Genomic DNA, 27,500 nt, shown 5'->3' on the forward strand with positions numbered 1-27,500 from the left:
AGGCAAACACGCACATTCACACACACACACTTTTATTGCACATACATACATACATACATACATACATACATACATACATACATACATACATACATACATACATACATACACACACACACACACACACACACACACACACACACACACACACACACACACACACACACACACACACACACACACACACACACAGGTAACAGTATTTGGATTAAAGGTGTGTGTGTGTGTGTGTGTGTGTGTGTGTGTGTGTGTGTGTGTGTGTGTGTGTGTGTGTGTGTGTGTGTGTGTGTGTGTGTGTGTGTGTGTGTGTGTGTGTGTGTGTGTGTATGGTGTGTGTGTGTGTGTGTGTGTGTGTGTGTGTGTGTGTGTGTGTGTGTGTGTGTGTGTGTGTGTGTGTGTGTGTGTGTGTGTGTGTGTGTGTGTGTGTGCGTGCGTGTGCACAGACACTAAGACCACGGGCCGTGTGTCATCGTTGGAGCACACGGTGACCAACTTGACGTCCAGCATCCAGTCCCTGACCGACTCTCTCAACCACACCAGAGGTGAGCACCGTGTGCTCGGGTTGTGCCTTGATACATTTCGTCACGGTCACTCGTTGCCACGGTCACCCGGTGTGCGTAGACACGACCTTCGATTGGTACCCTGGCTGTGTGTGTGGACGTGACGTCGTGGTAACCTGGCTGTGAACTGAGGCGTTGTCATGGCTACCCCGGCTGTGTGTAGACGTGTTGTCATGGTGACCCGGCTGTGTGTCAACAGAGGCAGTGAAGGAGGTGAATCGTCTGAGGTTTTCTGTGGAGACCAATAAGGACCAGCTGACCTCAGGTAAAAATACATTGAATATATATATTTATATGTATATATATATGTATACATCATCCATGATGTATACGTCATGTATATCGTGTGTATTCCCAGTGGCTGCTGCGTTGCAAGGTCTGGTTGTCCTGGAGACCCTTCAGAAGACAGTGGCCGCACTCAAGTGTACTCTAGACCGCATCTCTAACAACGGTACGCCTGCCTGTCTGTCTGCCTGTCTGTCTGCCTGTCTGTTTGCCTGTCTGTGCGTCGGCCTGTCTGTCCCTCTGTCGGACTGTCTGTCGGACTGTCAGTCTGTCTGTCTGTCAGGTGGCCTGTCTGTCTCTCTCTCTCTCTCTCTCTGTTTCTGTCTGTCTGTCTGTCTGTCTGTCTGTCTGTCTGTCTGTCTGTCTGTCTGTCTGTCTGTCTGTCTGTCTGTCTGCTGTGTCTGTCTGTCTGTCTGTCTGTCTGTCTGTCTGTCTGTCTGTCTGTCTGTCTGTCTGTCTGTCTGTCTGTCTGTCTGTCTGTGAGCACAGGGACTACAAGGCGCTGCGTGCTGTGAGGTATACATAAGGGGCATTGATCTGTAACACCGTGTGATGTCACAGTCAGTAGGGTGGCGGTGGGCATGCCGTGCTGTGAGCTGGGCTGGGTGCTGTTCTCCCCCCGCTCCGCCCGGCCCGGCTGCTACCTCTTCTCCACAGACTCCCTGTCCTGGGACAACGCCCGGGACCGCTGCGTCGCCCAGGGGGGACACCTGGCTATCCTACACACCGATGAGGAATGGGTCTGTCTGCCTGTCTGTCTGTCTGTCTGTCTGTCTGTCTGTCTGTCTGTCTGTCTGTCTGTCTGTCTGTCTGTCTGTCTGTCTGTCTGTCTACCTGTCTGCCTGTCCGCCTGTCCGTCTGTCCGTCTGTCTGTCTGTCCGCCTGTCTGTCTGTCTGCCTGTCTGTCTGTCTGTCTGTCTGCCTGTCTGTCTGTCTGTCTGTCTGTCTGTCTGTCTGTCTGTCTGTCTGTCTGTCTGTCTGTCTGTCTGTCTGTGTTGACCTGCCTATCCTAAACAATGAGGGAGAATGGGTCTGCCTGTCTGTCTGTCTGTCGACGTGTCTGTCCGTGTGTCTGCTTGAGAGCTTTGTTACCGGCAAATTAGCCAGTCCAACCTGTCTGTCAGTCTGTCTATCTGTCTACCTGTCTGTCTCTTTGTCTACCTGTCAGTCTGCTCCAGAGCTTACCAGCAAGTCCCTAACGGCCTAACCTGCTTGTCTTGTCTGTCGGTCTGTCCACCTGTCTGTCTGCTCTAGAGCTTTGTAACCAGTAGGCAGATGCCGGTGTATCACTGGGTCGGTCTGACGGACGAACGGACGGGGAAGTGGGAGTGGGTCAACCAGACGCCGTACACCATGGACCGGAGGTGCGTACCGAGACGGGCGCCATTTACACCGAATTTTTTATCGATATGTGTATTTATTTACATATATTTTATCTGCATATGTGTATATAATTCTATATATTTCATTATTTATTTGTTCATTTGTTTCTCTATATATCTATTCTATTTCCCTGTACAGTATATTCATTATATTTATATGCCTATAAATATTTATATTTCTCTAAATATTTATATCTACTTGATTGTGTTTAGGAAATGGAAACCGAATCAGCCTGACAACTGGATGGGGTCTCGAACAAGCACAGAGGACTGTGCTCATCTCCATAGCAACGGTCAGCTTAATGACCTGCATTGCTTTGAACGACTACGCTACATCTGTCAGGCACACGCCCACCGTGTATAAACTACAACTACGAACTGCAACTACCACGCGCTAAACTACAACCAGACTGCAGCCACGCTTTAAACTACAAACACGCCCTAAAGGACAACAATGCTTTAAACTACGACGTCGCTTTAAACTACAACGACACAACCACGCTCTAAACTACAACCAGACTACTGCCCCACTCTGCCTACAGCTACACTCTAGACTACAACCATGCTCTAAACTACAATCAGACCACAACAATGAACGGACATGGTATAATGTTGAAATAAACGATTGAAAAGGAGTAATGTGTCTACTGTCTGTCCTTCCATTTAGTCGTATATCTCGATCCCATTTGATACAACAGTTATCAGTGGCACACACACACAATCCTTACTTTTGGCAACAAACATATACAGATACACACACACAGCATGACACGAAGGGAAAGAACAACAAATCTTTATTAATTTAAAACGTCATTAACTTAAAGGCACCCAGTGCAACTTTATGTAAACATTCAATGAAAAATAAACATTCAATTTCTAGTCTTTTTTACACGTAGTAAGTTTCAATAACTCCATACCATTACATATCGACATTCAAGGAGCAAAGATGAGACGTCGTTGTGTGGTGAGAACTGATAGAAAATCGTAAACAACAACAAACAGACACCTGATGCAAATCCATAGATTGATTGCTGAGGTTTTTTTTTACTTTTGTTGTGAATGTTTAAATGTGAATCATTTATCAGAAAAATAGAATACTTAAAAAGTATCGGCAATGAAGAGGAGGTGAGAAACTACAAAGCGACGGACAAACGCCTCCTGGATGAACTGGATCGGGATGTAGGGGAGGCAAGCTGGAAGGACTGGAAACAAAAGGTGAAGCGCTGGTCATTTGTGTCTTTGTATCTGTGTATTTGTATTGAGAGAGAGCGAGAGGGAGAGAGGGACGGAGACTGAGATTTGATGCTGTTTCAGTTTCCACCGGAGTTGGTGCAGAAGATGTACGGCAAAGGGAAGTATTCTGAGAACACTGCAGGATTACTTCGCTTCATACGCAACCTCCTTGAACACTAGTAATTAAAGATCATGAGATGGGCTGCAGACATCCTTGAACTACGTAATAACCTCAACAACCCTGGTTCATTTATATAAAACGAAATTGTAAGGTTCTGTTCAATTGCAGATATTTCGAAATCCTCAGCTATTGAGACACAATGTATTTCAGATTGCGATAATTTATAACATCATAATACTATTGTAAATGATTATTAAAAATAATCATATTGTGTATGTTCTACAGCCCTGAGGATGCGGAGCACATTGATTTGATAGCCACATTTCCTGATATCTTCGGAGGTGTCTACGTTTTTGCCAAAAACAAAGGTTGGAACGACAGGGTCAGCCTGAGAAGGATGTTTCAAGAGGAGGATGAGGACATCACATCCGGTGGTGTGATGAACACACTCAGCCTGGAGGACCAGGCTCCAGGCTTCTCTGTGCCTGTCCAGGAGTCAGGAGGACCCCCCCATTCAGTCACCTTCATACCATGAATGTCAGTGTCTGAATGGGGTGGGGGGACGCTGTGAAGCATGGATGTGAGTTCCATCATAGAAAACGTCTCCTATCTGCGGCATTATATAAAAGCACCCATCTGTCTAAATCCATGCGATTCTAATTTTTTTTTTCTTCATACCCTGAATTTGTCAATCAATAGACCGAGTTCAGTATTCAGATTTTATTTGATCTTTTGTGACATCGCTCATCCGATTTTCTTATGGACACGGAAGCTGTTTGGTTTGCTTGCTGTTGAAGGCTGAACACAGACTACACACAGGACAAGGTGTTGATGCCTGTGCTGGAGTCAGGAGGACTGTGACAGAACCACAGCTGTGGGTTAGATCAGAGGAAAGGTCACCTATCTCCAGCAGGAGACAATATCTGTCTTAATACATAGGGCTAATTTTTTCCTTCTTAATATACTGAGTATGTTAATCAGTTGAGTTTTTTAATCAACATCTATTTCTGATGTTCTCTACAGTGAGAACTATTTATGTAGCTGGTTCCAAATGTATTTTTTTGTATAAGAACAAGCTGTTTGATTGCTTACAGATTCATAATTGTACTCTTGTATTGTGTGACTTTGTAAAGTTTCTTTGAGTACATTGACAAGCTCTGAATGGAAAATAATAACAATGTCGTGTTTTTAGTATTTTTTTACATTATTATATACTTTGTATGTAAAGCTTCCCCTTTAAGGAGGAGCATGTTTGTAGTCGTGAAGGCTTCCTATTCCGGCCCCTTAGCGGGTAGCGAGGCACCCATCACCAGATAGCTATACACTCTTATCTTGACTGAAGTAACGCTAGGTAGCTTCAATGACGAGGCAGCACGACGTCTGGGGTCAACTTGCACTTGTACGTCCATTTATTGAAGGTGTAGCATTCCCTTGTGTCCAAGTTGTTTCTGATAGTGTGAAACTTTAAATATACCAATGCAAAAATGACTATGAAATAAAATAAATAGATATTATGAAATTCAAGCATAAATAATTCCTATAAATATTGAACTAATAAATCACAAACAAAGCTTCTCCAAGGCTTCAACGGGCAGATGGAGCCAAATGAAAAGAGGGATCTTGAACTTAGCTGGCCTTACAGGGACATGGCTGTTTACCTCTTTACTAATCAATAAACTAACAACATGGGACTTTAAACAACCAATGAGAACGCAAACATCAAAATACACAAGAATAGTATGAATTCTACTCAGTGGCCCACAGGAGGCTCCAGAACCCCTTAAACAGAATGCATGTAACATTACACTTCCCCTTTAAGGAGGAGCTCACACACCTGAGAAACGAAACCTGTCGTCGAGAAAAAGTTACACGTTGGCGAACCTGAGGTTCACTAACTTTACTTTAGACTGAGCTGAGGTTCACTTTCCATTGCTCTGCTGTTTTCTCATTAGAATTAATTAAACTTTGATTCGTTGTTTCATCAGACTAAACTAAACGTGGAATGTTTTCTCGGTCTCGTCTTGAACCATTTAACCGAAGTTCTCCATGACATTGGTGAGTAAAGTGACCCACAACTCTGTTATATCTGTAATATATCTATCTAATATATATATATATTCTATTTTTCGCTTCAGTCTGAAGACTGGTGGAAGTAGTTCAGCCGCCATTTGTTTGGCCTCCTCCATGAAGTGTGGGAACCTTCTGCCGTGCCTGTATAAATAAAGAGAAATGATTGTAGGAATTATACATATTTTGTTAATATTGGGGTTGAGGTATTTATTCATATTTGAAATAAACAAAAACATACCCATCCAGATGGAAGTTCTCAAGCAGTACTGTGCACCACCATTTTCTGAGGACAGGCATGTCTTTCTAAAGTAAGGGGATATTCCAAGAATTGACAATGATAAAATATGTATACAAGTATGAATTTTTCGATATTGTAACCTTCAAAAATCCAATTCTTATTTTAAACGTATCTTTTCAATCGTCAGCTCTTTTTTCCTTTAATGTAATGCCTACTTACAACAGTGAAGTCAAACGGTGCCTCCTTGGCAATGTACCAAGCATACTGGGATGGAAAAATGTAATTGGTGACAACATTCACACGCGTTGTTATAGTGCTGAGAGGGTGTGTTTTTGAGTCAGTTGTGATCGCCGATGTCTTGCTTTCTTGTACTTTTGCCTCTGTAGTCTGATTTGATGCTCGTCATTGTAGTCCTTTGCATAACCTGACCTTCTTATCTAGAGGCCCATTTCAGCACCGTCCCCCTTAGTGTTGTGTGTGACTGATCTATCCATCATATATCTAGGCTGAAATGGCTTTGGGCTAAGAGCACACAGTGGTCAATCGTGCAAATTGAACCGGCAACGTTCTGCACTGCTGCGTGAGTTGGTTCTAATCTCATCTCTCGGGCGGTATGTGGCTCAGGAGTGTGGAGGTGTCCCTGGGCGAGAGGCCTCACCCTGACTGCTCCTGAGGAGCTGGCTGTCGCCCTGCGTGGTTGACTCTACCATCGCTGTGTGAATGGGTGAATGTTAGCCTATTTTGTAAAGCACTGAGTGGCCACTAGTTAGAAAGGCGCTGTATAAATGCAGTCCGTTTACCGTTTGTCTTTGTTGTTTCCCTGTGGCGCTGTATGGGTCAAGGTCTGGTCCGACCCATACAAGCCCACCAGCAAGTGACCTCCGACCTGACAACGGAGGATGGAGGGTCACCTGACCTGAACTGTGTGTGCGTGGGAATATTTTTCATTTGTAACTTTATTCTATGAATAAACTCAAAATCATACCAATAGTGGTGTTGCTGTTTTATTTCAGCCTGTAAAATTGCTGAACAGCAATCTCGGATTAGCAATTTGAATGCAAATTTGGATTTAGAGTTTATATCTTTATTTGAAGATGAGCCCAAAAATCTAGTAATAGATACAGTTGTGTTTATAGATCTTGACCGAAGTTCAACTCGTATGAAATCGCCTTCCTCGCCACCAAAAATATACTGCATAACGTTGCAGTATATGGGTAACGTTGCTATTGTAGTGACCATGGTAGTGACTACATTATAGGTTCGTGTTCCCCTCTTACGAATCGAGTGGGAGGGAACTGGTTAGGAGTCACGGGGCTAGGGGGACGCTTTAGAGTGTTGCACTAGAGTACGTACCATGCACTGTGACTGATTGTTCTGTTCTGCTTTATTGGAATAAACAGTTATAATTAAGTTGCCTACGTCCTCCTTTTCCTCCGGCACTACACTATACTAGTTTTATTTATACATATGCGTTTGAATACAGTTTTCTGCCAATAGAGCCCAGCCGAAATTCACCTCGAATCTATTTGCGTTCCTGGCCACAAAAAAAATATATATATACTGCGTGCAGTTCATGTTTTGTCCACCAGGTGGCAGGGGTTGACTGACTGTGATTATTGGCGTTCGGGAATGTTTTTAATTTATAACTTTATTATATGAATAAAATCAATACTTTAAAAACAGCGGCGTTGCTGTTGTATTTTCGGCTTTAATGTGTAGTTATGTTTTTAGAGCTTAACCGAAGTTCTCCTCGTATGTAATTTGGCCACAAAAAATATACTGCCCGCAGTTCTCGTTTTGTCCATCAGAGGGCAGGCGTTGACTGACTGTGAAACATAGCGTGTGTGAGAATGTCTTTTAAGTTGTAACGTTATTCCATTAACGAAGTCAAAATCTTAACTTGCTGTTTGGTTTATTTAATTTCATAAATAGTATTTCATGGAACACCAATCTCGAAACGTATGCTATGACAACGACCTACCTATGGGGACGATATATCCGGGGCACCGGTAGTGCCGGATATCAGGGGCTAGAATTCCTCATCCGTCGGCGTGTAATTGTTTACAGTCCGACGAGCAACTTTAAACGCAAGTATTGAGTTGCAGCATATCTTTTTATTTGCAGGCAAGTCAAGTATAGGCATTTGCTATACTCGTTTTATCTATGCATATATATTTTTTAATAGTTTTCTGTTCAAAGATCTCAACCGAAGTTCAACTCCTATGATTTCGCCTTCCTTGCCACAGAAATCCAATAGTATCCAACTGCAGCCCCGGAGAACAACACCCTGCCATGACAGAACACCCAGGCATGACAGAAGTACTGTGGCTGGACGGAAGACAAATACCGGTAAACGTATTTATCGCTTGAATTAACAAAACATAGAAATAAAAAAATATTTCGACACGTTAGTAACCACTTTTAGAGCTTAATAAAGGTTTAACGTTATTTAGACAAATACCTCAGGATCTTTTCTTTGCGTCCTTAAACTTATGAGACCAAAACATTAGAATAAAGCAATATTATGACATGTCAGTAAGCTTTTTTTTTTAGCTTAATTTTATTAACGTTATATGGACGAAAAAACTGATTTAGGGTGTAGACAATTATTTAATGGAATTGTGTATTATACACTTTACTCATTAAGTAATTGTCCATTAGAATTAAGTCATTAGAATTAAGTAATTGTTTTAATATGTCTAATTGAATCAAATTATTTTTTTTGTAAAGTATACCATCATAATTTGATATAAATATACATTGAAGAATAACCACACCAAAGTTTCCTCACAATTTATTTAACAAATAATCTACAGAAGCCAAAAGATATAGCTTCTTCATGCTGACTGCCATCAGCTTCAACTCACTGTCAAAAGAATCAAACAGTCAAATCAATATTAAGCCTATACAATATATTATTTGTATTTTGTCAATGGAAACGTTATTCACTTCTCTTTTTCGCTTCAGTCTGAAGACTGGTGGAATAAATATACATTGAAGAATAACCACACCAAAGTTTCCTCACAATTTATTTAACAAATAATCTACAGAAGCCCACGGGACCTTGACCCGTGGGCTTGTATGGGTCAAGGTCTGGTCCGACCCATACAAGCCCACCAGCAAGTGACCTCCGACCTGACAACGGAGGATGGAGGGTCACCTGACCTGAACTGTGTGTGCGTGGGAATATTTTTCATTTGTAACTTTATTCTATGAATAAACTCAAAATCATACCAATAGTGGTGTTGCTGTTTTATTTCAGCCTGTAAAATTGCTGAACAGCAATCTCGGATTAGCAATTTGAAATCAAATTTGGATTTAGAGTTTATATCTTTATTTGAAGATGAGCCCAAAAATCTAGTAATAGATACAGTTGTGTTTATAGATCTTGACCGAAGTTCAACTCGTATGAAATCGCCTTCCTCGCCACCAAAAATATACTGCATAACGTTGCAGTATATGTGTAACGTTGCTATTGTAGTGACCATGGTAGTGACTACATTATAGGTTCGTGTTCCCCTCTTACGGATCGAGTGGGAGGGAACTGGTTAGGAGTCACGGGGCTAGGGGGACGCTTTAGAGTGTTGCACTAGAGTACGTACCATGCACTGTGACTGATTGTTCTGTTCTGCTTTATTGGAATAAACAGTTATAATTAAGTTGCCTACGTCCTCCTTTTCCTCCGGCACTACACTATACTAGTTTTATTTATACATATGCGTTTGAATACAGTTTTCTGCTAATAGAGCCCAGCCGAAATTCACCTCGAATCTATTTGCGTTCCTGGCCACAAAAAATATATATATACTGCGTGCAGTTCATGTTTTGTCCACCAGACGGCAGGGGTTGACTGACTGTGATTATTGGCGTTCGGGAATGTTTTTAATTTATAACTTTAGGCTATATGAATAAAATCAATACTTTAAAAACAGCGGCGTTGCTGTTGTATTTTCGGCTTTAATGTGTAGTTATATGTTTTTAGAGCTTAACCGAAGTTCTCCTCGTATGTAATTTGGCCACAAAAAATATACTGCCCGCAGTTCTCGTTTTGTCCATCAGAGGGCAGGCGTTGACCGACTGTGAAACATAGCGTGTGTGGGAATGTCTTTTAAGTTGTAACATTATTCCATTAACGAAGTCAAAATCTTAACTTGCTGTTTGGTTTATTTAATTTCATAAATAGTATTTCATGGAACACCAATCTCGAAACGTATGCTATGACAACGACCTACCTATGGGGACGATATATCCGGGGCACCGGTAGTGCCGGATATCAGGGGCTAGAATTCCTCATCCGTCGGCGTGTAATTGTTTACAGTCCGACGAGCAACTTTAAACGCAAGTATTGAGTTGCAGCATCTATTATTATTTGCAGGCAAGTCTAACGTTGCTATACTCGTTTTATCTATGCATATTTTTTTTTAAGTTTTCTGTTCAAAGATCTCAACCGAAGTTCAACTCCTATGATTTCGCCTTCCTTGCCACAGAAATCCAATAGTATCCAACTGCAGCCCCGGAGAACAACACAGCATGACGGAACACCCAGGCGGGACAGAAGTACTGTGGCTGGACGCAAGTTACCTCCGATTATTTTTTTTATAGACAAACTTATTTATCGCTTGAATTAACAAAACATAGAAATAAAAAAATATTTTGACACGTTAGTAACCACTTTTAGAGCTTAATAAAGGTTTAACGTTATTTAGACAAATACCTCAGGATTTTTTCTTTGCGTTCTTAAACTTATTAGACCAAAACATTAGAATAAAACAATATTATGACATGTCAGTAAGCTTTTTTTATAGCTTAATTTTATTAACGTTATATGGACGAAAAAACTGATTTAGGGTGTAGACAATTATTTAATGGAATTGTGTATTATACACTTTACTCATTAAGTAATAGACCATTAGAATTAAGTAATTAGAATTAAGAAAAAAAAATTAATGTCTAATAGAATCAAATTTAATTTTTTGTAAAGTATATCATCATAATTTGATATAAATATACATTGAAGAATAACCACACCAAAGTTTCCTCACAATTTATTTAACAAATAATCTACAGAAGCTTAAAGATATAGCTTCTTCATGCTAACTGCCATCAGCTCCAAATCACTGTCAAAAGAATCAAACAGTCAAATCCATATCAAGCCTATACAATATATTATTTGTGTTCTGTCACTGGAAACGTCATTCACTTCTCTTTTTCGCCCCTGTCTGGAGACTGGTGGAAGTAGTCCAGCCGCCATTTGTTTGGCCTCCCCCATGTGTATTTTGTTAATATTGGGGTTGAGGTATATATTCATATTTGAAATAAAAAAAGGGTTAGTGTTTTTTAGTCGGTTGTGATCGCCGATGTCTTGCCTTCTTGTACTTTTGCCTCTGTAGTCTGTTTTGATGCTCGTCATTGTAGTCCTTTGCATAACCTGACCTTCTTTTCTCATATTACTATTCAGATGTAAAGCTGTTCCGCCGAATTCAACAACCGTAGAAACAGAGGAAAGGACACAACATTATCGAGACCAATCTCTTGGGCCCTGACGAACCGTTGAAACGGATAAGTCTGATAAATTTAACCACGGGTCAAACCAATGATGGGGCAAGAGTGGTGTTTTTTTTGCTTAAAAACATAAGGGGTAACGCTGTCTTCTTTTTTATCGGGCGTAATGAAAAAAAACGAAAAGGCTAACACTGTCGTTTTTATTGGTCGTCATGAAAAAAACATAAGGCATAAGGGCTAACTCTGTCATTTTTTATCAATTCAAACTTAACAGACAACACTGGTGTTTTTTTTTATCTTAAAAACATAAGGGGTAACACTGTTGTTTATCGGTCGTCATGAAAAAATCATAAGGGTAATGTTATTTTATTAAAATAAAACATAAGGGGTAACACTGTCGTGTTTTATCAAATAAAACATAAGGGGCAACACTGTCGCTTTTGATCAATTATTAAATAAAGGGGTAAGACTGTCGTTAGTTCTCAAAGGAAACACAAGGGGCAACACTCGTTTTTTATTGTTCGTCGTGAAAAAAATAAGGTGTAACACTGTTGTTTTTTATCGGACGTCATGAAAAAATCATAAGGGTAATGTTATTTTATCAAAATAAAACATAAGGGGTACCACTGTTGTTAATAATAACCTCTCACCAGTACCTTGCTGGTGTCTCTGTGGTGCAGGTGGTAGCGCTGTTACCTATCTGTTCTGGAGACATGGGTTTGAATCCTGCCACGGCAGGTTTTGTGGGAATGAATGTATGGTGAATGATGAGTGCGAATAACTGTCTGTGTGAATTGATTACTGTGAATGACTTAATTCACAATAATCAATTAGCACAAACAGTGATTCAGAATGAGTGAGAATGGATGACAGTGAATGAGTGCACTCATTCACTGTCATCCATTCGAAATGAATGTGTGAGCGAATGGATCCCTTCACTAGACAGTTGTTCCCACTAACTGCCCGCAGGATACAAACCCATGTCCCAGAACAGATAGGAAACAGCTCACCTGCCGAGGCACCTCTTGTTATCTAAAAGGGAAAAAAAAAAAAAAATTTATAGACATACCCAGGAATTGAACCCAGGTTGCCCTCAGATGAGGTTTCAACAGCAGACAGCGTCTTTCTCCATTGCGCCACAAGACACAGCCTGAGAATCGCGGAAGTTCTACTAGTAGTTGAAGTTAGAATAGACATAAGAACAGGAGGATTTAATAAGTATCAAGATCCTGTGCTTTCAAAGGCAGGATGTACGTGGTCTAGTGGAGTGTACTGACGTCTTTAAGGACTGACCTTCATAACCAATGCAGACCTGGGTTCAAGTCCCACCAATGACGCTATCCCGGTGACCAATTCTTGAGACACGTGCTAGTTGTGGGTTCAACTCTCGCCAAGATTCCTCTCCCTGGAATCAAAGTATTTTACAATAATCAAGTGAACTGTAAAGTCAATTATAACCTCTCACCAGTTAGGAACTGGTGCCTCTGTGGTAGAGCTGTTACCTATCTGTTCTGGAGACATGGGTTTGAATCCTGCCACGGCAGGTTTTGTGAATGTATGAGTGCGAATAACTGTCTGTGTGAATTGATTGATGTGAATGACTTAATTCACAATAATCACAAACAGTCATTCGAAATGAATGTGTGAGTATGGATCCCTTCACTAGACAGTTGGCCCCATGGCAGGATACAAACCCATGTCCCCAGAACAGATAGGAAACAGCTCACCTGCCAAGGCACCTCTTGTTTGGTAAAAGTGTAAAAAAACACGAATATTTTATAGACATACCCAGGACTTGAACCCCGGTCTCAGATGAGGATGAATTTTTCAGCGTCTTTCTCCATTGCGCCACCGAGGAACACGCTCTGTGAGTCTCGGATGTTCTACTGGAAGTTCAAGTTAGAATGGACAGCCATAAGAACAGGAGGATTTCCTAATCAACAAGATCCTGTGCTTTCAAAGGCAGGCTGTACGTGGTGTACTGACGTCTTTAAGGACTGACCTTCATAAGCACTGCAGACCTGGATTCGGGTGACCAATTCTTGAGACACGTGCTCCTCGTGGGTTCAACTCACACCAAGATTGCTCTCCCTGGAATCAAAAGGTTTTACAATAATCAATTTCAAGGGACCTGTAAAGTAAATTATAACATATCACCATTCCCTTGCTGGTGCCTATGTGGCGCAGGTGGTAGAGCTGTTACCTTTCGGTTCTGGAGACATAGGTTCGATTCCGGCCTAGCCTAGGCCGGAATCGAACCCATGTGTGCGGATAACTGTCTGTGTGACTTGATTACTGTGAATGACTTAATTCACAATAAATAATTTGCACAAACAGTCATCCTGAATGAAAGGGCAAGTGGGAATGATGAAAATTGCTCTCCCTGGAATCAGAATACATTACAATAATCAATTTCAAGTGAACAATGCTATGTGAATTGTAAATTATATTATCAACTCTGGAGACGTGGGTGTTAGGAAGCCGACCTACTGCGCTCGTTATTAGCCAGGTAGACAACCCGTAACCTTTGTGTGTTCCTTGGTGAGTGCAATCTAACCTGTCTAGGAGGGGGTGCGAGGCACTCACCACAGGTCCACAGCCACCGTAGGCAAACAGCTCCGTGTCCCGGTGCACCGGGATCCCACCGAAAAGTGTGACCCCAGGGGGCGCTGTTGCACATGTTCTGAAGTTTGAAGTGTAGACAGGCACAACAAAAACATAAAATTAAATTAATCAAAGGTGCTTAATAGATACATTTGATTTGATTAGCATTTTACAGACCCATATAATGGATAGGGCGTTTAGTACGGTCCATCACCGTTGCTTCTTTACCCATAAACAGCTACAGTAAGTGTTAAATTACGCAGATTTACCTTTGAGCATTTCCTATTATAGGCTACTTAGTAAAATGCTGTTTAGAATTAATGTTAGGATCAAGAAAAGAAAGACCCACCGGTGGGGGGAGATCTTATGTTTTAGTTATAACGCACACGTGCATGTTGAAGAAAATGATCACACTTTTCGGTGGGTCGCAGAATTCGGTGTAACACCGGCACCTAGTCTACAGGCGACCATACCCAAAAAAAGAAGATTAATAAATAGCTGCCTAGCTCAAGCAGTAGCCTTGTGGAAGACTCTGGTCATCTGTACTAAGTGCGCATTACTAGATTAAATGTTTGGACCAGCTTATTGACTGCAACAGCCACCGATTTGTTTCTCGTCAGAGAATTGGATACATTTATTGCTGTAAAGTTGTATAGAGACGTGCAAAAAAAAAAGCCTCATATAATTTGTCTTTTCTAGCTTAAGGTGAAATTGACTTCATTGAGGAAATAATACTGAAGTATTTCAGTAGAATTATTTTTCAGCAAAATATTAGGATATCTTATAATTGTTAGTATTTGTTATCATCTATCTGTAGATAGATGGTAACACATAATAGATGGATGGTGTTCTCTTTTTTATCACTCTGTTATATTAGATGTAAAGACTTTATCGATTAAAAGATATATCCATCTATAAAGTCTGGCATCTTAAACGTCAGAGTACACTGAAACACTGAACCCGATCAGCGGTGAATTGACTGATCACCAAACAGGTGGTCAGTTTGAGGGTGAGGGGAGCCTGTGTGCGTTGCTGACCGTGTTGGGCTGCAGGTGAGCGAGCGAGGTTGAAGAGCCCCTGGATGAGCTCGGGGGGGCAGGCCTGGCCCAGCCACAGGAAGAGGGAGTGGCCGTTCTCCAGCAGGAAGGCTCCGCCGTCGGACAGGCGGTCCTCAGAGCAGCGGCGACGGCACCGCCTCGCCCTCCAGCTCCATGTTGTGCTGCGGAAAGATCGGAAACGTTACAATTGATCGGAAATCTATTTTATCGAAAAACCATCATCTACCGAGTTCTGCCGAGTTCCATTCAAAACCATTTCTAGCCGAGTCAGAGTCAGCCCCTGCCCCTCGGTGAACCCCCCCCCCTCACCAGTGGGATGAGCCGGGGGTACAGCAGCAGCTGGGTGTCCTCCACGCCCATGGCCATGACGGCCAGCCGCTGGTGGGCGCGGTCGTCCGTGGACAGCTCCGTGCTGCCCACCAGGGGGGCCGTCTTCATCAGGCTGTTCATGTACACCGGGAACACCTTCATGGTCTCGGGCAGGATCAGCTGGGAGGAGGGGACGGACGGATGGAGAGGAGTCCATTAGACCAGCCAGAGAAGTCATTACATTTAGGCCCAATCCCATTTCTACCCCTTACGCCTTCCCCTTACCCCTTGTTTTGAAGGGCTAAGGGGAATGGGATTGGGCCTTACGCCCAATCCCATTTCTACCCCTTACGCCTTCCCCTTACCCCTTCAAAACAACAGGGAGGGTTAAGGGGTAGAAATGGGATTGGGCCTTACATTACATTTGTAAGTCTTGTTGCGTAAAATGTTACAGTGGTCTCGTTGGGGTAGAAAATATGTATGTCCAGTACGGTATGACACTATTAAGCCGATCGATGAATGACCTGAAGGCACTTATGAATAACTAGACTTTACCAAATATATACAACGCTAACAGAACAAACTAAAATCCAGCGAAATTGAAATGGATCAATGAATACAAATATTATCGACATACAACGACATATTACTGCTTGGTACTTGTTTCTATGAATATCTTTAATGTACCGACAGCGATACGTTGTTTCTCTTTCTTCTGACGAATGTACTCATTGTAAGTCTCTTCTGATAAAAGCGTCTGCTAAATACCCTGAATTTAATTGTACATTTAAACGACATGTTCAGTCTTAACAACACTCAGACCCCTGGGAAGAGCTGCACCGACATCACATAAAATCGTGAGACACAGTTTCTTGTATTTGGGAGTGTGGTCAGTGGTCCACCGACCTGGCTGGCGGCAGAGGGGCTGGCACAGTTCTTGCGGTAGCAGGCCAGCATGTGGGCGGTCTGGTTGACCAGGATCTCCCGGACGCTCTTCAGTGGCTGCTTCAGGATGGCGCGGTAGGCTAGGGAACACCGGGATAATAATCATTTATTAGCCATCGGTATTTATATTATTGACTTTAAAAAGGCGCTTGACACCAGGGAATTGAGACGTTGCAAAAACGAAGTAATCAATAAATGAGTTTAAATGTGTTTAAAATTAATAGAGAAAAAACAATACATACAATGTGAATAAAAATAACAAACTCAACTTATTCAAGTCAAGTTTATTAAAACCATTCAAATGTTTTGAGTAAGAGCCCGCTTTCCGAAAAAAGTTAATAACTGCCGTGGCATTTTTTGAGCTCAGTTTCATCCACCAATTAAAACCGTTGTGGATGGCAGTAAAGGGTTAAACGGACATCGTTGCAGTTTCGCAGGGATTTCTCTCCTGATATTGTAGGAGATGTCATCCGCAGTCATCTTTACAAGGAGAGCATGTGGTCCCGGTTGCCAGGAGAGATATTAATCCCAGTGGCTGGTAAGCCGACGAGCAGCCATGTTAAACCAGACTTTAGGGTGATGTATGGAGTGGCAAGGAGAAGGAGTAGGGGGGTCAGCCTGGGGTCAAACCCAGGCCCCCGCATTACAGTGTGGGGCTGTCTGTCAGCACGTCTTAGGTATGATGAACGTGCGTCTGAAACACAGCACTGCTCAGACTCCTTTTCTCATTATTACTGCTACTTGGACAACGTTTGCTAAAGCCTCTGGCAGGTCAACTTGTACTTTTTCTTGTTTTTCTTAACTGGAAGGTGTTTGGAGTCATGCCGGCATTGTTAAACCGGCAATATATATCAATTAATACTGTTAATATTGAGATATGATCACACTTTAATTCATCTGGCATAATGTATCTTCTAATTAAAAACAACAAATGAACGTCTCAACTGGCTCGGTTATGACGTCTGGATGACTGATTAACTTCTAATTCAATTGTTGGCGTAGTGGAATATATATCCGTAACTTTATCATCACTATGAAGTTATTAAGGCTGTAAACGAAGCAAACGCATTCATTTTAATAACTGGTATTTTCCAACTGACATTTCTAACCAATATATTCAAACTCAAATTGAGGTTCAAATAAGCTGAGGAACACAGAAGAGTTACTGCGGTGTCGAAACACAAATCTTTAAAATGGTGTGACCTGGTCCTAGGGTGAGGAGAGGGGTCGGGAATGAACAGAGAGAGTTGGATGGTCACCTGTTTTGGCGAAGAAGTTGATGAGCGAGTCCGTCTCGCAGCTCTTGAACAGCTCCATCAGCTGGGAGCTGCAGTTCAGACTGAGGTTGTGGACGCGCAGACGCCTCTGGCCCCCGACGGTGGTGTAGAGCAAGGCACACTGGGTAATACGGACAGACGGACACGGCTTTACAACAACAGCGGACGACACGATTGTTATAAACGAAGCGCTGGTGATGTATCGTGTCTGATGATATAAAATACAACGAATAGAGCAAGGCATTAACATCGCCAGGGTTGGAGGTTTGATTCCCACCGGGGCTGTTTTACGCTGACAATGTTTGATAAGGTGTTGTGAGACACTTTTGATCAAAACTCCCACGAAATGGCATTCATCAGATTATCCACCAAATGGTTTAAAAGATAATAACTAACCCGTGGCTAGCAAACATTTGCTGGGCGGATTATTATTGTGTTTTGATACATTCCTGTAACAAAACAGACCTGTAGATTCTATTTCCCATTCATCGGTTTGCTGAGCGTGCGTTGTGCGCGCGTTGTGCGTGCGCTGCATGTGCGTTGTGCGTGCGGTCCCCCGTGATGCGCGTACCTGAGGCGCCCGTCTCCTCGCTGAGCGTGTCGTCGTGCTTCAGCTCCACGGTGATGGCGTGGTCACAGTCCACCGCCGCCAGCTCCACGTCCGTCGTGTTGTTCATATACACGCCGCCGAAGAAGTCCGTCGCCCGGAAGCCTGGCGGGACGGCGACAGAGGTTGAGTTACTGCGGGTTGACTGTTAAACGGGAGGTTGCTAGTTCGACCCCCCGGCTCCTCATAGCTCGGTGTCGCGGTGCCCCTGAGCGAGCCTTGCATGGTAGGCACCGACGTGGATGTGTGTGTAAATGGATGTAGGTCGCTTTGGATAAAAGTGTCTGCTTAACGCCCTAAGGGTAAGCTATACTTGAGGATGTGGTTTGACCTTGCATGCTTTTTATTTTTAGTTGAAACTCACACTGCTCAAGAGAAACCCTGCCTAAAAAAAAAACGTTAACCTTTCACTCCCATTTTCCCAGTTATTGTTCGCATTAGGGCATTCTATCTAAAATGATTGTTAAAAGTATCAAGGTTGAAAAATCCTTGACATCAACTTTAATATAATTCCCATATTTTTTCAGGTTTACAGGTTTTTGCATACCTGTGCTGGTGCGGACACGCATGATGGCGTCAAACCCGATGGGCTTCTCCACATCCTTCCTCAGGTCCCTCAAGAAGTGCTCCCCGTCGGTCTCCACCTAGGAACCCAAATCAGCGTTCAGGCTGCGGTTCCTCCTCTTCCCGCCCTCCGAGGGGTTAGAGGAGGTGCCTGTACCGTTTAGAGGAGGTGCGTGCGTGTACCGTTTAGAGGAGGTGCGTGTACCGTTTAGAGGAGGTGCGTGCACCGTTTAGAGGAGGTGCGTGCGTGTACCGTTTAGAGGAGGTGCGTGCGTGTACCGTTTCACTGATGCACGCACATGCTTGTTGAATTTTCATGGAATTAAATTTGGTTTGGATTCTTTTTCATAAATTGTGTTGACGACTGTGATAAACAGTCTTTTGAATCCTAATTAATTGCTACTCTTTCTTTATCACTTGAGGCCAACTACTGAGTAAACATAATAATAAAGCAAAGCGTAGCGTTGTTGTTTTTTACATCTGATCTAAAGTCTTCTTCAAGTGCACATGCCTGCCTGTAGCCAGAGACAATAGCCTAACTAGAAATAGATTATTAATACTATTAATAGATTGTTTTCCCATTTCGGGCCACAAAAACATCCATGTTTGAATAGATTGTAATGTGTTCTAAACGCACAGACACACACGCACAGACACACACACACACACACACACACACACTCAACCCATCAACACAGCAACAAACACACAAGCAATATAACACTCACACCCCCACACACACACAAACACAGACACACGCAAGCACACACACCGACCCACCAACCCACACACCTGGAAGTTGCTGCACTTGAAGACGGCGCCCCTGGTGTGCGCGGGCACATCCCCCATGGTGGCGATGTCCAGGTACTGGCTGGGGAACAGGAAGAGGTCCACGCTGCAGCCCTGAGCTACACAGTCCTTGGAAAGCTGCTCGTACACGCCCTTCACCGGGTGGAACAGCGTCTGATTGGGCGGCAGACACATCAATCAGTCAACCGGTCAACCGGTCAACCAATCACAACCCTTTATCTGTCCCCGGGGGAAATTTTGCTGAGATGCGTACGGTAAGCAATTTCTGTAACAATACAGGAATTATTGAGCAAAAAACATGAATCTAAAAATGAGCTGTACACATTTTACCAGTATACCACTTAAAATGGAAAGATCAGCATTCCTTGATACGCTAAATGAATACGCAAGGAGCGTTTGAGGATAATGATAGATACAAATGAAATGGGATAAGTATAAGATGAGATGTAAACATGTTTAAAAATAACTTCACAAGTAATTAAGCACATAAGTCAAATACAAAATAGAACAGATATGTTGAATCAGTGCATAACCTCGACCAGCTTGAGCCGAACTGAGAGTAGAAGCAGTGACCCCGAGCCTCACCTTCTCCTTGTCCGTGCTGACCAGCTTCTTATCGTCTCGGTTCTTCAACTTCCCAGGTGCCTCAGCGATCGGGATGGAGGCGTGGAAGATGAAGAGCTCTGAGAGAGAGAGAGAGAGAGAGAGAGAGAGAGAGAGAGAGAGAGAGAGAGAGAGAGAGAGAGAGAGAGAGAGAGAGAGAGAGAGAGAGAGAGAGAGAGAGAGAGAGAGAGAGAGAGAGAGAGAGAGAGAGAGAGAGAGAGAGAGAGAGAGAGAGAGAGAGAGAGAGAGAGAGAGAGAGAGAGAGAGAGAGAGCGAGCTAACCCTTCCGTTACAAGCTCTTTGGTGTGGTCTCTGTAGACCCATGCCTTTTGGGCAACAGATTTTTTTTCCCCAACTGAAACCTGCATGTGAACCTCAGCTCAGAGTCGTTCCTCGACAATGACTAGGGCTGGGAATCGATCCGAATTTCCTGGATCGATCCGATTCCGATTCATAAGGTCACGATCCGATTCGATCCACGATTCGATCCGATTCGATTCGATATCGATCTATTTACAGACATAATGCAAATAAATACTGTCCCATAGACAAAACAGCTCCATGTGTTTGTGATTGTATCTGTGTACGTGTAAGAGGGACACAGAGAGAGAAGAGTCAAGAATCAAGTATTTATTTTAGACAAAAATCCAAGTATTATTTGAAATTTAAAAAAAAAAAAAAATTTTATTTTTTTTTATTAATTAAAGATCGATCCAGACATTTTTGGATCGATATCGTGCTTTTTGAGCATGAATCGATATCGGATCGCGGATCGATTTTTTGAACACAGCCCTAACAATGACCTCATGTTGTTTCAGTTGTAAGACGTCTGCGGTAAATAACAACCCATCAGGAAATTAAAAAGCCCAACTCACTGAATGAATCTGATTGAATAATTTAACTGACTTACTGAATGGCTGAATTAGAGAAATAAGTTTAAAGGCAGGGGTCAACTAATAAGATAAACAAAGTCGAATTCGTGCTTATGCTTGGGGGTGTTCTCTAATGTGTGTTCAAATGGGTTACCTCCTTATTGGGAGTGCTGTATGAAGATGTATCCCTCTAGCTATTTTTAAAGTATTCTTAAATCTCAGGAAAGGAATAAAACTGAATCTTATCACCCAGAGAAAAAGACGAGCGATGGGAATCAATGTTTTTTCCTGCATGGCACCCAATCAGGCCGTGTGTGTGTGTGTGTGTGTAATTCATTTCTCTTGATCCTTAGATTCAGACAAGCGTCACAAACCAGTTGGTGAGAATAATTTGTTTTTACTGCTCTTATGATTAACGGCACTACCAACACCAAGACCTTGGTGACTTGTGTAGCTCACTTGACTATACAGCTCTGTAGATCTAGATACATCTAGCTCACTGGACTATACAACTCTATAGATCTAGATACATCTAGCTCACTGGACTATACAGCTCTGTAGATCTAGATACATCTAGCTCACTGGACTATACAGCTCTGTAGATCTAGATACATCTAGCTCACTGGACTATACAGATCTGTAGATCTAGATACATCTAGCTCACCGGACAATACAGCTCTGTAGATCTAGATACATCTAGCTCACTGGACTATACAGTTCTATAGATCTAGATACATCTAGCTCACTGGACTATACAACTCTGTAGATCTAGATACATCTAGCTCACTGGACTATACAGCTCTATAGATCTAGATACATCTAGCTCACTGGACTATACAGCTCTGTAGATCTAGATACATCTAGCTCACTGGACTATACAGCTCTATAGATCTAGATACATCTAGCTCACTGGACTATACAGCTCTGTAGATCTAGATACATTTAGCTCACTGGACTATACAGCTCTGTAGATCTAGATACATCTAGCTCACTGGACAATACAGCTCTGTAGATCTAGATACATCTAGCTCACTGGACTATACAGCTCTATAGATCTAGATACATCTAGCTCACTGGACTATACAGCTCTATAGATCTAGATACATCTAGCTCACTGGACTATACAGATCTGTAGATCTAGATACATCTAGCTCACTGGACTATACAGCTCTGTAGATCTAGATACATCTAGCTCACTGGACTATACAGCTCTACAGATCTAGATACATCTAGCTCACTGGACTATACAACTCTGTAGATCTAGATACTGTACATCTAGCTCACTGGACTATTCAACTCTGTAGATCTAGAATAGGGCTGTGTTCAAAAAATCGATCCGCGATCCGATATCGATTCATGCTCAAAAAGCACGATATCGATCCAAAAATGACTGGATCGATCTTTAATTAATAAAAAAAATAAAAAAATAAAAATAAATAAATTTCAAATAATACTTGGATTTTTGTCTAAAATAAATACTTGATTCTTGACTCTTCTCTCTCTGTGTCCCTCTTACACGTACACAGATACAATCACAAACACATGGAGCTGTTTTGTCTATGGGACAGTATTTATTTGCATTATGTCTGTAAATAGATCGATATCGAATCGAATCGGATCGAATCGTGGATCGAATCGGATCGTGACCTTATGAATCGGAATCGGATCGATCCAGGAAATTCGGATCGATTCCCAGCCCTAATCTAGAAACATCTAGCTTACTGGACTATACAGCTCTATATATCTAGAAACATCTAGCTCACTGGACTATACAGATCTGTAGATCTAGATACATCTAGCTCAGTGGACTATACAGATCTGTAGAACTAGATACATCTAGCTCAGTGGACAATACAGCTCTGTAGATCTAGATACATTTAGCTCACTGGACTATACAGCTCTATAGATCTAGATACATCTAGCTCACTGGACTATACAGATCTGTAGATCTAGATACATCTAGCTCACTGGACTATACAACTCTGTAGATCTAGATACTGTACATCTAGCTCACTGGACTATTCAACTCTGTAGATCTAGAAACATCTAGCTTACTGGACTATACAGCTCTATATATCTAGAAACATCTAGCTCACTGGACTATACAGCTCTATATATCTAGAAACATCTAGCTCACTGGACTATACAGATCTGTAGATCTAGATACATCTAGCTCAGTGGACTATACAGATCTGTAGATCTAGATACATCTAGCTCAGTGGACTATACAGATCTGTAGATCTAGATTCGTCTAGCTCAGTGGACTATACAGATCTGTAGATCTAGATACATCTATCTTACTGGACTTTACAGCTCTATAGATCTAGATACATCTAGCTTACTGGACTATACAGCTCTATAGATCTAGATACATCTAGCTCAGTGGACTCAGTGAAGCTTGGTCTCTTCAATGAATAAACACATAATTCTACACGGAGTACTTCTACGCTGAGTACTGCTACTCTTGAGTACTACTACACCGAGTACTGCTTAGGTAGGTGTGTGTGTGTGTGTGTGTGTGTGGCAGACAACCCATTATTATGTGACATCACAAGTGGGCGTGTCCACCTAGACTTTTGCTGGATGCACCCGTTTAAGAAAACGCACATTCCAAGCCGCCATATTGGCTGAATCCCATTTGCCCACCGTACAATCCCATTGCCCACCGTATAACACACACACACACATAACGACAATAGAGTTTTAAAGGAGATATCACCTGCATGCATTTCCAACCAGACATGGAGTTCATATTTGTATTTTTCTCCCACCTTTTCTGTTCCTCCTTTCTTTCAACTTCACTTGGCGGTCCACCAAAATCTTCTGCCAATACCTTTACTCATGATCACCTAAAGAAATTACAAAAAACATCAACGCCAAAACATAAACATGCAAGTACTTATTACTTACAAATGTACTTATTGTAAGTCGTTTTGGATAAAAGCGTCTGCTAAATGCCCTAAATGTAATGCAAGTGATGAGTCTTTGAAGGAACCGATAGATCTCTGAGGAAGCGGTTCCCACCGGAGAGCAGATCCAGCGTCCAGCCGTGTTCCTTGGCGACGGCCGAGCGGTCGTTGACGACGGCCTGGGCTTCCTCGGGGGTCTTGAAGCGGACGTGTCCTTCACTGTCTCCCTCCAGTGTGTCCACGCAGGCCACCGTAGATATTTTACAGAGGGCGTCCTGTAGAAATTAGAAAATACAGACACTGGGATGGAATCACGGTGCATGTGGCTGGAGCGAACATTTATTGCACTTCATTAAAAATGTATCTAATAATTGAGAATGATCAGTCGTTACCAGGGCTGTAGTGGGCGGGGCACACGGGGGCACGCCGGCCACACACTGTTTTCAGCATGTTACAAAAAAAAATGAATATATAAAAAATGATATATATATTTGTTTTTACTATGGCAGCGCCGTCTGCTCAGTGTGTGGTGACTGCAGGCCCAGCCTCTCTGTAAAGTGGTGGTAGAGTGGCGATGTTAGGAGCTCGGGTCACTTTGGATTGGCTAGACCTGTAGGTAGGCCTATTGTTTTAATACGTGGGGTAAAGAGGAAGAAGCAGCATTATTAAACATGTTGATTTTTACAATTGAGATTAACTCAAGTTTCCATATTTGGCAAGTTACAACACTGAACTCACTGAACACTGAACAACTCTGAATGTGCGTGAACACGGGATTCCTTTTTGATGACGTCATACACAGCCCCCCCCCCCCACTAAAAAAATCCCCATTACACCACTGCTGCATAGGGTGTTTGATTTAACGACAATAAAAAACATGCATTTGGCCGTAGTACATCAAGATTATTTTACAATGTTGTGTTGCGTTGTGGTGTAATTAACTGTATTGCAAAGGTTAACAACAAACCTTTGACCCTGGCTCTAACTTTAAATTGGGTTTGTCATTGAAGTCAGATTGTTGCGTTTCATTGTGTACTAAAGGTGAGATTATTGTGTTGTGTACTAAAAGACAGGTTGTTGTATTGTGGTGTGTTGTGTACTAAAGTGAGATCATCGTTGTGTCGTGTACTAAATGGGATCATCATTGTGTTCCACAAAGTAAGATCATCATTGTGTTGTGTACTAAAGTGAGATCATCAGTGTTGTGTTGTTGTGTACTAAACTGAGATCATCATTGTGTTGTGTTGTGATCCCTAGGTGGAGCAGGGTGAAGAGACAACACCATCACCAGCGACATTCTCCTAAACTCCTAAACTGCCAACACACTAAATGGCATCCAATGAGTTTGACCTGTAATGGTCTGTGTCAGTGGCGGTTGGTGGAATTTATTTGAGGGGGGGCTGAACGTTTGCATTCCAAACCCAAAAAGGGGGGTCTGGGGGCATCCTCCCCCACACGATTTTTTTGTGATTTTCACAAACAAACAAAGCATTCTGGTGCATTCTGACAAAATAGTAAAGGCAAAAAAGGAACATTTACTTACAAAGACGAATGGGGCCAGGGAACTAAGTTTTAATTTTTTGCCTTCCTCTTGCCTAGTAGAAATCAGCAACATTAAGAGTGCAGATACATCAACAATAACTTTGAATTACACACAAGGTAACATTCTCTCTCTCTCTGTGTGTGAGTGAGAGAGAGAGAGATAGAGATAATGGGTGAGTGTGTTACGGCCGAGCCATTGTGTTGGTAAACGTCACTCATAAATATATCTACAGTCTGCATTAGTATGCATTTAGATAAATACAATGAAATATGAATTCCACAAAATTCATGTAAATGTGCAAACTTTTGTGTGTGGTTGTTGAAGACACACTTAAGGCATGATACCAACATAGGTTTGCAGAGGACTACATACAGTACAATATGCACACTGAAGGCCTGATGCCACCATAGGTTTGCAGAGGACTATTTACAGTATGTACACTGAATAGGTTTGCAAAGGACTATATACAATATGAACACTGAAGGCCTGAAGCAACCATAGGTTTGCAGAGAACTATATACAGTATGTACACTGAATAGGTTTACAGAGGACTATATACAATATGCACACTGAAGGCCTGATGCCACCATGTTTGCAGAGAACTATATACAGTATGTACACTGAATAGGTTTGCAGAGGACTATATACAATATGCACAATGAAGGCCTGGTCCCACCATAGGTTTGCAGAGAACTATATACAGTATGGGGTGGGGGGAGGTTGTGAGGGTCTGCAACCAGTGTCCATCTCAAAGCAAATACATATAGGCTAGTGGAATAAATAGAAGTTGCTTACCTCTAGCGTGGCTAGCTTCACACAGTTGTTTATATGAACTCTTGCTCGCTTGTTTTTCTTTATCCGTTCTGACAGAATGTGTCATTCCTCCTACGTCAGGTCTGTGTCCACGAACTATCACACGCACTTGTTTTAAAAAGTATACAAGGAAAGCAAAAAATTGCAATGGCATACCCACAGCTAGTTTGCCAAGCCTGAACCAAACTCGGGAAAAACTTCTCTTGTAGGCTCTATCCTTTTCTCTTGCTTGTTGGGTTATGTTCACTTCTGGCTTTTCTGCTCCGAGTTCTTTTACTTGCAATTTTTCTGCAAATGTTCTTCTTTCGAAGGGATTCATAAGCAAAGACTTAACTGAATTTGGGGCTAGCTGAACTCACATGGAAACAGTGGAAGCAGTACTCAAAGTCGCCATCTTGCTGATCTCTGAGGTAATGGCAAATGCGCGGTTACGCGCAGTGGACGGTGCACTGCGCTTGGGGCTATATCTTGAGCGCCCCAGAGCGCCCCCTTCCGTAAATTTACGGAAGCACGGATACGAAAAACATACGTATGTGGAAACGAGGCGTTTGGTTTTATCCCTCCTATCATAACGTGTGAACTTGTTTTGCATTCTTGCAATTGCATATCAATAAAAAAAAGCCACATTTCTGGAGTAGGCTTATGCGTCAAATGTTCAATTAAAGTCATGTGTTTTTTAGAAAACTAAATGTAGACATGGGGAATTAGTTATGTTGGATATGAATTTATTGTGTTCTTTGTATTCATTATAATACATTCAGGATTCAGTAGTCTGATCCATCTCTGCCGAGGTTTTGCTGTTATATTTGTGGATAAACCTGAAACTTGTTTTAATAAATGAAAATATTTCATTAAAATTCTGTGTGAATATATATAAAAATAAATAAAACTCACCTGCTAAACAAGGCCGAGTTAATCATATCTAATTTTGGTTGCTTTATCAATTTATCTACGTTGTATAAAGCTTCTTAAGATCCCTTGAAAGGTGCTATATGATCGAAGTTATAATCTTCACTCCGGCAACACGCCCACATCCGTGTATGACACGCCCACATCCGCTTATGACCGCCCACGTTTCGTGACGTCACACGGTAAACAAACGGAGGTGAGGATACGTCATGCCGAGGGTAGCCTACTAGCCACGGGGGAGAGAGACATTCAACTGGGAGTCGAGGACTTCAGAACCCGCTCCTAT

The 27,500-nt window shown here is 42.2% G+C and overlaps 2 protein-coding genes and 3 long non-coding RNA genes across 8 annotated transcripts in view; 2 read left to right on the forward strand and 3 right to left on the reverse strand.

Moving 5' to 3' along the window:
• Positions 1-2,887, forward strand: part of LOC130370153 (C-type lectin domain family 10 member A-like) — a 3,517-nt gene extending 630 nt beyond the window's left edge. The window contains exons 3-8 of the mRNA XM_056575854.1: positions 444-542; positions 760-825; positions 919-1,011; positions 1,407-1,585; positions 2,100-2,209; positions 2,441-2,887. Of these exons, the coding sequence (XP_056431829.1) occupies positions 444-542; positions 760-825; positions 919-1,011; positions 1,407-1,585; positions 2,100-2,209; positions 2,441-2,591 (698 nt within the window). The 3' untranslated portion in view covers positions 2,592-2,887. The remainder of the gene's footprint in view (positions 1-443; positions 543-759; positions 826-918; positions 1,012-1,406; positions 1,586-2,099; positions 2,210-2,440) is intronic.
• A 372-nt stretch (positions 2,888-3,259) lies between these two features.
• On the forward strand, positions 3,260-10,259 carry LOC130370224 (uncharacterized). 4 transcript variants are annotated; one of them, XR_008892981.1, is made up of 5 exons: positions 3,261-3,442; positions 3,542-3,639; positions 3,867-5,636; positions 8,136-8,238; positions 8,940-10,259. It is a non-coding gene; the product is annotated as an uncharacterized LOC130370224 (long non-coding RNA). The 4 variants fall into 4 exon arrangements; XR_008892982.1 differs by having other exon boundaries at positions 8,981-10,259; XR_008892980.1 differs by having other exon boundaries at positions 3,260-3,442; positions 8,136-10,259.
• LOC130370229 (uncharacterized) lies at positions 4,817-7,566 on the reverse strand. The gene is made up of 3 exons (XR_008892986.1): positions 6,109-7,566; positions 5,890-5,954; positions 4,817-5,792 (listed from the first exon to the last, which is right to left on the reverse strand). It is a non-coding gene; the product is annotated as an uncharacterized LOC130370229 (long non-coding RNA).
• A 2,170-nt stretch (positions 10,260-12,429) lies between the features above and the next one.
• On the reverse strand, positions 12,430-20,252 carry LOC130370432 (protein transport protein Sec24D-like; the record flags this gene model as incomplete). Its single annotated transcript, XM_056576187.1, is given in 13 exon segments — positions 12,430-12,796; positions 13,180-13,277; positions 13,394-13,482; positions 13,978-14,074; positions 15,033-15,178; positions 15,180-15,214; positions 15,363-15,542; positions 16,269-16,387; positions 17,567-17,715; positions 18,161-18,296; positions 18,739-18,835; positions 19,548-19,718; positions 20,151-20,252. Coding segments are annotated over 11 exon segments (1,257 nt in total), but the record flags the coding sequence as incomplete, so codon positions are not given.
• A 173-nt stretch (positions 20,253-20,425) lies between these two features.
• LOC130370230 (uncharacterized) lies at positions 20,426-26,742 on the reverse strand. Its single transcript, XR_008892987.1, has 3 exons — positions 26,288-26,742; positions 24,065-24,571; positions 20,426-23,889 (listed from the first exon to the last, which is right to left on the reverse strand). It is a non-coding gene; the product is annotated as an uncharacterized LOC130370230 (long non-coding RNA).
• Between the last annotated feature and the right edge of the window lie 758 nt (positions 26,743-27,500).

Source organism: Gadus chalcogrammus, chromosome 17 (assembly GCF_026213295.1).
Source record: "Gadus chalcogrammus isolate NIFS_2021 chromosome 17, NIFS_Gcha_1.0, whole genome shotgun sequence".
In the NCBI taxonomy this organism is placed as follows: Eukaryota; Metazoa; Chordata; class Actinopteri; order Gadiformes; family Gadidae; genus Gadus; species Gadus chalcogrammus.